A 14,115-nucleotide genomic window follows, 5' to 3' on the forward strand; every position below is an offset into this window, starting at 1 on the left:
GTGGCTTCGAGACCTTACAGGAATAACCACTTAATTACAAAATGACTAACAGAAAGCTTCAAGAACTCCAATGCTGCCAGAATCCTTTTATTTTGTATCATAAGGCCTTTTGTACCTTCAAACTAATCCAGCACCTCCTCTCTAAGCACAGTTAAAGGGCCTATGGAATCAATAGACAGATCTATGGAATATATTGTAAAAATAAAGTTTGTTAGCTTAAATTCCATCTTTGCAGACTGCCTAGATATGTAGATACATACATAGAAATCAGCAACAGTTATTTAAATTAATGTTCTGAAATTTCATTGGATAATCATCAATGACAATGGTGTCACAGTCTCCATGTGTCATTCTTTAGGGGGAAATTTTAAAAAATATTGTTAAAGATCAAGACTTCAGCCTTTCCAAACCAGAGATTTCTCAGACTAAATCATATGGAATAGCCTGTTTCTTCTACAGTGCTGTGAGGCATAAGAATCTGATGCTGATATAGAATAGTTTAATATTATCATACTAATACAAGGAAATGATCTGAGGTTATGTTTATTTTTTAATCATATTCATGAAATATTGAAGTAACTGGTTATTTTGAATATGTGATCCTATCCTCCAGAGATGTTGTCACTAAGACACCATTGTAAGACCACTTGCCAGATGGTATGCAGGTAGAGAGAAGAGCCTGAGGACCTTAACTTTTGGGGAAAAATCACTGGGATGCTTAGGCAAGTAGGAAATATGACTGTGCTCAAGCCTTTCCGTGGTTTGCCAAACCTGTGAAGAGTTTGTCATGGGCATGCTGACCCTCTTAACATTAATTGCAGAGAACAATGAGGCAAGATTAGGTTCAATTGAGATCCTTGTCTAGAAAGAGTAGACTAGGGGAGGAAGCAAGGGACTGACAAGATGAAGAACATGGACAACTGCATCTACAATAGTTGTTGAGAACAAAGTCCAGCCCACAGCACAGTTACTGTCCGATTCCCTGAAAGGGAATGCTCTGACCTTTTTTTTTTTTAAATGCTTTTTGGTAATGCTATTAAAGTCCATATATCCTAGCTTATAAGACTTGAGATTGAGAAAAATGAAGCTAACAGAAAAGAGAAGAGATTTTTCTTAGATTGGACTGGGGTAAGGGAGAGCTGATTAGAGAGAAATTTTTGGCATTTTGGATAAAATTGAACATGCTCACACTCTCTTTAGACAACTTATGAACCCAGAGAGAAACTTAGCAAGGAAACAAGCCTAAAAATGAAGATGAATGGGGGTTGTTGTGGATTACATTCAAGTGCCCCCTATTGACCCTACAGCCTATACTTAGCTTTGTCGATATTAGACTGCTCCTCATTGCATTCATATGGTACTCACTCCATGTGAGGATCCTTCTTTTACATATAGTTATTATTTTAAAAATACAAAGTATCTTTGCAAAAACTTCACAGTGTTTTGTAAATAATTTTTAATTAATCAGTTTGCAATGTTCTCTGTTTCTGTCTGTAGGCAACATGGGGAAGCAGAAGAGAGTTGCGGGTGTCTGTTCACCTTTGTCATCACTGGATAGATGGCTTTCTAGTCGCTAGTGCATGTAAATGGTTTAATTTAGCTATTCTCAGCAATGCAATGGTCCAAGACAATCCCAAAGGACTCATGACACAGTGTGCTATCCACTTCCAGAGAAAGAACTGACATTGTCTGAATACTGAGTCAAACATAGTATTTTTCACTTTCTTTCTTCCTTTCCTTTTTTTTTGTTCAAGTCTTCTTGTGCAAAATTACTAATATGGAAATGTTTTACATGATTGCGCAAGTATAACTTATATCGGCTTGCTTAATGTTTTGGAGGGGATAAGGGAGGGAGAAAGGAAAGGATGGAATTTGAAACTTAAAATTTTAAAAAATGCCAAAAATTGTTTTAACAATATAATTGGGGAAGAAAATAAACATTATTTTAAGAAAGCCCGTGTAATATAACCCAAGTAGTGAGAATGCAATTCCCATATTAGCTAGAGGTCCAGAGCTTCAGCTCTTCTTTTAAAGGAATGTTGTCAATGGTTACCTTATGTGAGTTCTACATGTAAAACATCTTATTCTTGCATCCCAAGAACATTAGGTATGTGTAGCAGCATCATACAAAAGTGATATTAAAAGAAAGCTTCTTGTGAAACTCTGTGAAGATTTTTGGGAAGAGCAGATCTGTGATTTCATTGGTGTAGAAAAGGAAGGAAGGAAACAGACATCTATTAAGTATCTACTATGTGCTAAGCGCTTTATAAATAATATTTCATTTGTCCCTCACAATAAGACAGGTGATATTATTGTCCTCATTTCACAGTTGAGGGAGCCAAGTCAGACAAAAATTAAGGGTCACAGATCCAGTAAGTATCTGAGGCTAGAGTTGAATTCAGATCTTCCTGACTCCAGGCCCAGCACTCCTACTGTGCCACCTAGTTTCCTTTGTAAATAGGAACTCTGAGTGATATAATTCCTTGCACAAATTGCAGATTGGCAAACTCATTTGTAACTTATAGTCTTAGAGAACTGCCCAGGTCACTGGGAAATTAAATAACTTGCCCAGGACCACACAACCATATGTGTCAGGACTTGAACCCTGGCCTTCCTAGTTCCCAGGCAGGCTATCTAGCACACCTCCCTCCTTCCTTCTTATAACAAATACAATCTACAAATGTAAGAATCCTTTTCAAGTCTTGAGTGTCTACCATGCTGTAGGTAGGGGTTGATGGAGAGTTATTGCTGTCAAAGTGACAGATATGTGAGACAATTTTGGCAGTGCTCATCCTGTGTCAAATTATGAGAGCTGAAAACACAAACAATGTGTTTAACGTCTATTGTTGTACCTCGTTCTCCCTTTGGACACTTCTTTCTTTGCACCACACACTTTCTTGTCTCGCTCGTGGATGGACATAGGTTGCCCTTTGCAGAAGGATGTTGTATGATTTCTCTGACCCGTATTTCGGTCCCTCTTTTGAAACCACATGTTTTTCCTTTTTTCGTACATGGGCTCCATGGACTCCACTCGCTAGCTTCACAGTGCACTGTAACGGAATAATAGAAACATCCTGAGTTGGCTAATAACCATTTTTATTAGTAGTAAGTAAATGGACAGGTTGTTTTTAATCTTTATTCATCAGGACTTCGAAAGGAAAACTCCTTCAAACTTGAAGTTAGGTAGGATGACTTGGAGTAAATAAGAAAAAATAAAGGTGAGGGTGGCAGGATGAAGAAAGACAAGAAGTGGAAGACATGTATAAGTATGTGTATATGTATATGTGTATGTGTATATATGTGTGTGTGTGTGTGTGTATGTATGTATATTAAAGACTATAAACTGCAGTGAAAGTGCTGACTGGCACAGATAGAGGGAGTTTCATTCTCTACAAATCATTCCCTGATTAAATAAACAAACAAACAATGAAGGAATGAATAACCAAATATACACATGCATGTGCATATAGGTCTGCACTTTAAGTGATATGTATATGCACAAAACACACACATCTGCATACATACATGTGCATATATGTATAGATGTATTTAGAAATATATGTATATAATGCACTATGGATGTACACACATACAATGCACATACATGCACATATACAAACACATATATAGATGTACATATGTGTATATACACAACACGGGACACATACATGTGTATATCTCTATCTATATATCTAAGCAGACTTGTGATTTCATTGGCATAGAAAACTTGCTGATGAAACTCCCTCTATGAAGGCAAGTCAGCCAGTATCTTCTCAGAAGCTTATAGCCTTCAAAAGCTGCCTGAGACAGGGAGACTTTAAGTAACTTGCCCAGGGTCACAAGTATGTGTCAGAACGCAGGTCACTGTGACTCCTCTCTGCCTGTCTCTCCCTCCCATCCTGTTGATCCGTCTCTCTGTCATATTCATGCTTGCCTGGCAGGTTTTCTTCTCCTGGGGCCAGCTTCAGTTGACCAAGCCACTAAGAACCTGCTGGGTGCTTGAGCCCTGTTACTGAAATGAATCTGGATCACCTCTGGGAGGAGCTCCTAAAAGTTCTATTGAGTCTGTCACCTCCCTTTGCAAAACATCAGTTGCTTCTTCTCAGTTGTATCCCATTTCAGCTCTTACAGAAGGAGATTTGTGTCCTATTGATGAAGAGGAACATCTGGCAGAAGACATTTTCTCTCTATCTACATATAAAACTTTAACTTACAACACCTGGGGCAACCCAGGATATTAACTCTTTCTGACTGTATCAACTATTCCTCCCACCACGAGGCTTTGCCAGTAACCTCTCTCTCATTGCCTCCTGTCGTAATAAATCCTTACTGCTGAGCAGATTGCCATCCCTCATAATAACCTCAAGAAGACTATGGCTCTTAAAAGTTCCTAGGAATTTAAATTCAATGCATGATACATTTTTCATGTGCTTTTTTTTGCAGCCACTTTTCAGACCTCTAAATGCATCAAGAGAGTAAATGAAAGTGGATAGTCAAGTAAATATAATCTCTGAAGACCATTAAAGAGATGCATTCAACTTGTTTTAGAATCATCTTCAACTTTTACTTCCTCCTCCTCATCTTTTCCCTCCTTCTATTTATCAAATTATGTCACTTCACCTTGATAGGCCTCAGTTTCTTCATCTATAAAATGGGAGATTGGACAAGATTACTTTCAAGGTCACTTCTAGGTCTAAAGTCCAGTGATTCCTACCTATTGAAAAAATAACGCGATTTCCTTTTTCTAGTTAAGTGTACATTTTCCATCTCCATAATGTTGCAAGTTCTTTGAGGTTAAGGGCTGTCTTTTGCCTTTTTTTGTATTGTTAGTACATGGCACAGTTCCTGGCACATGGTAGGTGCTTAATTAATGTTTGTTGATTGAATGTGATGATAATAATTATGATAATAAATGCAAAAGTCATGAATTTCATCCACCTGCAGAGTGGCCCAAGGAACATTAAATGTAAAAGCATTAATCATTCCATCAACAAGCATCTATTGAAAATGTATTATGTGCTAGTCATTGCACTAATGGCAGAAGAACAACTTGTCTCCATTTCTATCTGAATTCAATTGAACAAAATGAGAAGATTGAGATAATATAATGATAAAAATGATGATGATAATAGTTTATATTACATAGCACTCCAAGGCTTGCAAAATATGCATAATCCAATTAATCTGGTATTATTCCCATTTTATAGATGAAAAAACAGGCTCAGAAAAGTTAAGTGACTTGCTGAGGGTGAGATTTGAACCTGTGACTTCCTAACAATCAATTTAGTACTCCATTCCAGGGCTCCTTAAACTTTTCCCATACATGACCCCTTCAGCATTTCTTAAATTGTGGGTTACAACCCCATATTCAATTCCATATCCCATGCTGCCTCATGCATTTAATTTTTAATAGATAAACAACAGCTACTACAACCCACTTTCCAAAATCTTCTCATAATAGCTACAGCAACAAAGGTGAAAGAAAAACCTACTCTTGATTTAAGATGGAATGAAATCAAACTGATTTTGTGTCAAATTAAGGGGACTCAGTTCTGACCAACAAGTAATAATTGGCTAGTAATGTAGGAGAAATGGGAACCCCCAAAGGATGTGAAAAATATCATCCAAGAGTTTATTTTTATAAAAGAAGGAGATTTAGGACATAGTCTGAATATATCCTACACTTAATGAAAAGATTTCTCACAAGAAAATAAACTTAAAATAACTATGACACTATATTTAGAGAAGCCAAAAGAAACATAGCTCAAGAGAAATGGTAAGCTCCAATAAATGAAATTATGACTATACAATCTTGAATGCTCTTAGTTGTCAAGAGAATGGGGAATCATCTGGTTACAGAGGAAGACGTATCTTAGGAGCTCACATTTTGAAGAGACACGTAGAAAAGACTGAAGGAGGCCATGATGAACATAAAACAGTGATGCAAATCCACTATAGTAATGTCAGGAAAAACAAAGACTAGAATGAACTCAAATATTGAAAGGGTGTTTGTCATAGTTCTTATTATTTAATATTTAGAGTGAAAAGTCAAACAAGGAAGGGAAAGGTCAGTTGTTCGGGGAAGATGACAGAGCAGAACTCCTCAGCTTCTAGTCTGTTTCTTTTGCTCTGCCAGAAATAATCTTCGTATTGTCAAGAGTGAATTGAATTCCCAAATAGGAGAGAAGATAGTAAGCGCACATGGCCATTTTAAATGAGCTCATGTTTCCAGAGCTGTACAAATAAAATCCCAGGGTACTGAAAAAACTTGTAGGAGTGATTGTGGAACCATTGTCAACAACCTCTGAGAAATCATAGAGAATGGGAGGGGTGCCAGAAGAAGGAAAAAGACTAAACATTATTCAGCTTTTCAAAAAAAAAAAGAAAAAGATGCATTTTGGGAAACTATTAAATTTCAAATCAATAATCAGCAAAACTTCAGAACCTATAATTAAACAAATAGTTGGTGAAAACTGATAAAATAGTGATCACTGAGTCAACTTGAGCACACTAAGACTAGAATAAATGATTCTAAACCTACTTCATTTTTCTCAATAGGTTAATTAGAGTAACAACTCAGGACTGTGCCATAGATATCGTGGCTACAACCTGCATAAATACGGACTGGATTCCAACAGTGCTGTTTAATGAATGAATAGAAATTTCAAAGAAAATCTTTACTGATATGATTCAGGGGTCTTTACTTGGTCCTATGTTACTCAACATTTTTATTAGTGGCCTAGACGGATAATTGATGACAATGATAATGATAGTAATACTGAATATTATTTATTGAAAATAATAACAAATAATATTTATATAACGCTTTGAAGTATGAGAAGAGTTTTACATATATTATCTAATTTGTACCTTGGCAACCCTGGGATATAGATATTATTATTATTATTCCCATTTTACAGATGAGGAAACTGAGACAGACAAAGGTTAAGTGACATGTATGGCATGCTTAACAAATTTTTAGATGACATGAAATTGGAAGGGATAGCTAACATGTCAGACAACGGAATCAAGATTTTAAAAGATATGGATACTCTAAGATGGCTCCAAACAAACAGACTAAAATTAAACTAGGATAAACGTGAAGTCCAAGATTTAGGTTTAAAAATAAAAGAATCAACTACAGAAGTGAGAAATGGAGGGGAAATCTGGCTTGAGAGCAATTCATGGTGTTACAGTTGACTACAAGCTCAATAATTATCATAATAACTAGTATTTACATAGTGCTTCAAAATTTACAAAGAGCTTTATATATGCCATCTCCTTTTGTCCTTGAAACAATTCTGAGTGGTGTATTACCCTCATTTTACAGATGAGGAAACTGAGACTGAGAGAGATTAAGTGACTTGTCCAGAGTCCATAGCCAGTTAGTATCTGAGGCAAGATTTGAACTTGGGTCTTTCTGACTTCAAGTCCAATACTGGGCCACTTAGCTCCTCTATACGAATCACTATTCTGATACAGTTGCTTTTAAAAAGTAGGTGACTTAGTAATATTTTAATAGCTATATGGTGCCCGAGTCCAATAAAAGTCCCATTTTACTCTGTACTGGTCAGAGCACATATAGAATAACATATCTCATTCTGGGAGTGACAATTTGAGAAATACATTGACAAACTAGACAGTGGCCAGAAGGGAACAACAGAAGAGTTTGGAAAAGAGAAGACTTAGAATGAGGATGTGATCACTGCTATTAAGATAATCAAATGACTATCATGTGTAAGTGAGAGTAGATTTGCTTTACGTCACTCTGGAGGAATTAATGGATAGAAGCTATGGGTAGATAGCACAATATAAATGGACTTTTCTAACAATTAGGGATATCCCCCAATAAAATGAACTACCTCCTTAACTCTACTGCCTTCCCTATGTTGATTATTTCCACTTTATCCTTTATATGGCTTGTTTGTATATAGCTGTGCACAGGGTATCTCCTCCGTTAGGCTGTGAGGTCCTTGAGAGTAGAGACTATCTTTTGTCTTTCTTTGTATCCCTAGCATTTAGCACAGTACCTGGCTCATATTAGGTACTTAATAAATGTTTATCGACTGATTGACTGACTACCTCATAAAGTAATAAGTTTCTTGTCACTGAGTTCAAGCAGAGGCTGTGTATTGCAAAAGAGAGCTGTTGTACAAAGGATTTCTTTATTGAATTATAAGAATGGCATAGTTTAAAAAAAACCAAGCAACTCTAGTTTGTTTAAGATTTCTCTTAAATCCCAGAGGGTGCTAGTTGAGATTGGGATAACTGGACAAGGGAAAGGAAGAATACACACAGTCCAGCTCAATGATTCAAATGAAGTTCATGGTTGAATTGATATGCCTGATGAGACCTGGGCAATATGAATAATGCAGCAAAAGCCATGTCCATCAGTATAGTAGAAAGAGGATACAAGACAGCACCTTGTATAATGCCTGGAAAATTTTCTTAGGATGATCCCATGGTGCTGGGGCTGATGGACAGAGATAAATTGAGTGGAAACTGGTAACCTGAGCATCTTTGCTAGAGTGGAAACCAAGGGAGAGACAAGGAGTAGAAAGGAAACTGGTATATGATTAGTAGCTAGCTAATAGCTAACATTTATATAGCACTTTAAAGTTTACAAAGTGCTTTGCAATGGAAAGGTTTCTAGAGACAAAACAAATAAAAGTTCTAGAATCATTGAGATGTTATGAGTTTCCTCCCTGAAATAGTAAGGTCTGAGCTCCCTGGGATACTCTTTCCATTCTCTTTTCTCAGAATATAATAGCAGGGTCTTCTCACTGACCACTGCACCATGTTGCTCAGATCATACTGACCACTGTACCAAGTTAACTCATTTGATCCTCACAGCAATGTTGTCAAATAGGTACTATTATTTTCTCCATTTTATAGATGAGGAAATGGAGGCTTACTAAATGATTTGCCCATGGTCATACAACTAGTGTCTGAGGCAGGAATTGAATTCATGTCTTCTTGAGTCCAGTTCCAATGTTTTACTCAGTGCCACCTAGTTGCCTTATTAGAATGGATGTGGTGGTGAGCAGAGTAAAGAAAGGAAGTAGAGCTGGAGAAATGATGCATCTGAGGCATTTTTCATCAAACTTTCAACACTTCTTCCTTTTATTGTTTATGAGCAAAGATATTAATGGGTATTGGTGTCTGTGTGTTGTTTGTGCTTTTCCAGGGCCAATACATATTGTGCACGCAATTAGAGGAATAAGTGATTTTGGCATAGTGTTTCATCTCTAACTAGAGCTACCTACCTAAATTATCTTACCTGACTTTACTTCCTAAAGAAAGGTCTTGAGTGGACATGACAGACATGTGACAACATCCAAACTCCAGTGCAGGACATATTTTACTTGTAATCTGTTTCTGGGTAGTGGATTGTAGATAAGGTCTAGTTGTAAGTTATAGTTGAGACTCAATCAACTGGGCCCCCCTCTTCTGAGTCAATCAAATGGGCATCAGATCCAGATCAGAGGTAAATATTGTGAAATGAGGCCAAGGAGGTGACCAAGGTATGCATCCTAGTTTCAATGCTGCTGCCCCTGCTATGGTCATAGGTCAGACATGACCATGCAAAATTAGCTTCCATTAAATGGGTCAGATTTGGCAGTAGACTTTAGTTCACTGCCTCATTTTTAAAAGATCACAGTATCTTTAATTAATACCGGCTGAACAGCACCAAATCATTTATCTAAGGGCCAATCCTACCGTGCAAAATAGAAATAAAATAGTCCCTCTTGGAATGAAAGTATTTTACTATTTTGTTGTTACTATTTAATATTTAGACCAAAAAGTCAAAGAAGGAAGAGAAAGATTCGTTTGGGGCAGATGGCACCATGTTAACAGACAATTGAGAGAACAGATCATTCTTTCAAGGGATGGACCTTCTCCACCTGAGGAACTCTCCAAATGGTCTCCCTTTTCCAGGTACGGAAAGTCAAAAAAAGAAAAAAGTTAACAAGCTCTGGGCATTTTGAGGTAATCTTTGTTAGCTTTACCACCTTTTGAAAATTGTTGTTTCTATTTATTATCCTCTGGAACCTACAAAGAAAAGCACTTATTTTCCTGTGTATCTTTCCTCTATTTCTAGCTCTTTGTGTATCTTTTTTTCTAGAGAGAAAGAGATGAAAGCTGGTTTTTAACTATAATAAAACATATGTGGCTTTGAAATTCTTGTTTGCCAGCAGATCGCTAGCTAACTTATCTCAAACATTTCATCTATTTTATCCTATTCCAGATATTTTGAAATGAAAGGTCCTTAGCAAACTTGAAATGGTTAAAAAAAAAGGTGCATTATTTCTATTACCTCTAGCATTTTAAAATGGAATGAATCAGCAGTATGGGGGACCCCAGTGCAGAGTCCTGGAGACTATCATGGACCGCATTGGGATGATGCTTATGTGCGCATGTCAGTAACATCTCAGCATCAAAGGTTCTTAGAGGTCTTGCCCAGGGGATCTTGAGATTTAATATGCCCTTCTCCCATTTGGGTCACCATCTGCTCCCCAAGTGTTCACCAAACTTGTGGCAGTAGTAGCTGCACATCGTTTAAAAGAGAGAAAAAAAATAGGGCCTGACAGCAATCCCTTATTTAGACAAACAGCTTGTCTGGGGACCCTCCCTCTGGGAAGCTCAGCCTGTAATTAATCAGACACTGGAACTGTCTCATTCTGTCAAAGTGAGTAAATCCTAAAGCCTCCCTTCTTTTAGTCACCAACTTATGGGACTTGGAGGTTTCAGCAAAGCAGTTTGAGGGCAGGATCATAACATTATGAACTATGTCAGTTCTAGATTCATGGCCTCTGACTCATCTCCCCAGGGCATTTGTCCTAAATAATCTTGATTATTCTCTTTGGTTGGTCCTGACCACTGCTTGGCCCAATACAGAATTCATACCTCTCTTAGCTCCAAGAAATAACCAACAGCTGTATTGGTACTGGGATGGGATTAGATCTGGCTTTTATTTTTTTGTCTGTTGACACTATACCATGGCAGATTTGTTTGAAATATGTAAAAGGAACAGAAGAATATCCTGGGTAATCTAAATAAAATGTATCCAAGGAGTGAGCATCACGAAAAGGAATGCAACATGATGTTACCATGATTTAAAAGGATACAAACACATATAGACTGACCTCTTCATGTACATTACAGATCCTCTCAATGTAACATCACATTCCAACATACTCTGGGGTTGGAATACTCTGGGATTGGAATGTGGAAAAGGAAATTTAATGTTCATCTATCCATCTATCTATCTATCTACCCATTCACTTTGTTTATTACCAAGACTTGAAGTCCTTCTTGAGGACAGAGCCTTTGGTCTAATGAGTTTCTTATTGATTACTAAGATTCTCCTTACCAATACTGGCGCACTCCATAGTGTGATTGTTGGCTTCCAACCCTTCAGGGCAGGTGTCAAGGCACTTTCCAAGGTGTAAGTAAAATCCATTTTTACACTTTGTGCAGAAATTTTTGTTGAAGCAGGTGTCACAGTCAGCTTTGCATTCTGAAATAGAAGAGGGAAAAAAAACTGTATTAGGTTTTTATTATCCTCACTGGATTGTTATGGGTCCAATTTGCATTGTAGGAACTGAAGCTATATGTAAACGCTAAACCAGATATTTTCAGATCTAAATGATGTTGACCAGAATTAATGACTGATTTCTATATGATCAAAAAGACTGGTCACACAGTTCATATGTATCTGTCTTTAGGGTAGCCCCAAACATCAGACTTACTGGTTTGCTTAAATATCTTTTTTCTTTGAATGTGAATGAGGAAGAGAAGATTTTTAGACATAGTTGTTTAATTGGCAGGGAAATCAGGAGACATGGCTGTCTGTGATTTATTTTAAGAAGTTGGTTAAAACGTTTTAACAGAGGCTCATAGATTTAGAATTGGAAGTGACCTTAAAGGTCATTTAGTACAAACTCTTAATATTATTGTTACACAAATCCAGAACCAGAGAGTTAAATGACTTGTCTGAAGGTAAACAGCAGCCAATGACAGAGATGAAACTCAAACCCAGGTCCTCTGTCTTCAAATCCAACACACTTTTGCAGTGTCACGCTACAACCACATAGAATTAAGTAGAAATAGGTGAGAGATGAAGAAGAAATGAGATAATGCACCTCCCTCCCTTCTTTGCTAAGATGGTGGGACTTTGGGAGTTGTTAGACTAGGTTGACATGTTGGTTAGTTTTAGGGAACTGCTTTTCTTTTTTCTTTCTTTTCTACTCTTTGCTTCAAGAGATAGTTTGCTGGGGGGCAGCTAGGTGGCGCAGTGAATAGAGCACCGGCCCTGGATTCAGGAGGACCTGAGTTCAAAGCTGGCCTCAGACACATGATACTCACTAGCTGTGTGACCCTGGGCAAGTCACTTAACCCCATTGCCTAGCCAAAAAAAAAAAAGATAGTTTGCTGGGAAAGAAATGGGGAATGAATATATTCATAAATGAAGGTGATATAAAATAAAAGTTATCAATAATTTTTAAAGGAATAAATGGGAACCTTGATATGATAGTGTTCTTGAGGTCTGTAGCGTAGGAATGACTCCTATGTAAGAATGACACAGTGAGGTCCCTTTAGCAGTTCTGTGTGTAAAATAAGAGTTATGGGTTCCAGAACCAAACAATAAAAATGGCTTTCTTTTCAGCACAATTCACACAACAATCTTATGATCTAGGGAGTGCCACTTTTATTCTTTTTTGGTGCTTGTTTACTTTGGTCTAGACTGATGATTTCATTATTGTAGGGAGCTCTGAGTGGCGAAACTACCTCCATGGATACAAATCAGCAATTCTTTGTAAGTCTAAGTCTTAGAGAGTTGCCCAGGATGCTAAATCATTAAGTGAGTTGCTTGTGGTCCCTCAGCTTGTATGTGTCAGAAGGAGGACTTGGAACTGACTTCTGGACAACTCTCTATCCATGAAACCACTCTATCTACCCATTGATATTTTACTTAAAAGCAAACTGAGTCTTAGAGAAGCTAAATAATAAGCCAAAGGGCACAATCTAGTAACAACAGTAACAGAAATTCATTGAGTCTTTACTCCAGATTCAATACTTTCTGCTCTAGCATCCTGCCTTTCTGAATTCCCATTTGTTTTAGCAGTATTACAGTGAGATCTCAATATTTCGTATTTTTAATCCATTAACCTATAATTCTATTTATCTGGATAAAATGAGCATATTGGGATTTTTATCTTTCATAAGAATAAGAACAAGTACAGAATGAGTCATATTCCCAACTTCACAAATTAATACATTTCAGCATACATAAATCTCAGTGCTTGTTTCATTGTGCTTATGTTAACAAAAAACTCAGCCACATTTTAGTGAAGATGCCAGTAGACATAAATGCATGCATGTAATTATTTTTATCTCTAAACTCAAAAGAGCTCAAGTTCAGCATGCACCTTTCTTGAGAAATTTATGGCTGAATAAAAAAGGAAAGTTGCTGAGTTATCTATGTATTTCATATACTTATCAAATGGAGAGTTGAAAATACACACTTATAAACACTACCTCTCTCCCTAAGTATCACAATTTGTCACTATAGGAATTAAACTAAACCAAACATGAAATAAATTAATTTTGTTCTGAAGCTGAAAATAAAGAAGGAATGTAATTTATTTCATATTTGTGGAATGTTAATTCGTTTTTAACATTCCTTTGTATTTTTTTGTTTTTGCTTTTAAAGGGAACAAAACATTTCATGTTAGAAAGCCATGCCCAGTTACCTCAGTATTTCAAGAGATCTATAGCATTCCTTTATAATTGATTTCGTTATATATTTTATTATTATAGGTGATGATAGTTTTACATTTAGAAGAAAAAGATGGATTCTAGATATGAATAAGAAGCAAAGTTAAATAGTGGAAAATAAGTGTTTTGGAATTGGGATGATTTAGGCTCTTCTGACACATATTGTCTGACCATGGAAAAGTCACTTAACTTCTTAGTTCCCCAGGAACCTAAGACTCAGAATTGCTGATCACTAGCCATTCTACATTAGTAGAAGGATTTTCCTCGCTTAAGAGTTGCTTACACTGCTCAGCTTACCCATCTAGACTTCTCTATCCCTTCTCTCCGAAAATA

General features: G+C 36.8%; 1 protein-coding gene across 1 annotated transcript in view; it reads right to left on the minus strand.

Moving 5' to 3' along the window:
* Positions 1-14,115, minus strand: part of RSPO3 (R-spondin 3) — a 104,355-nt gene that overhangs the window by 46,503 nt on the left and 43,737 nt on the right. Inside the window, exons 3-4 of the mRNA XM_020986991.2 lie at positions 11,375-11,521; positions 2,853-3,050 (exon numbers count right to left, since the gene is read on the minus strand). Of these exons, the coding sequence (XP_020842650.1) occupies positions 2,853-3,050; positions 11,375-11,521 (345 nt within the window). The remainder of the gene's footprint in view (positions 1-2,852; positions 3,051-11,374; positions 11,522-14,115) is intronic.

The sequence above is a fragment of the Phascolarctos cinereus genome, unplaced genomic scaffold, assembly GCF_003287225.1.
Source record: "Phascolarctos cinereus isolate Bilbo 61053 unplaced genomic scaffold, phaCin_HiC Scaffold_5;HRSCAF=322, whole genome shotgun sequence".
Taxonomy (NCBI): domain Eukaryota; kingdom Metazoa; phylum Chordata; class Mammalia; order Diprotodontia; family Phascolarctidae; genus Phascolarctos; species Phascolarctos cinereus.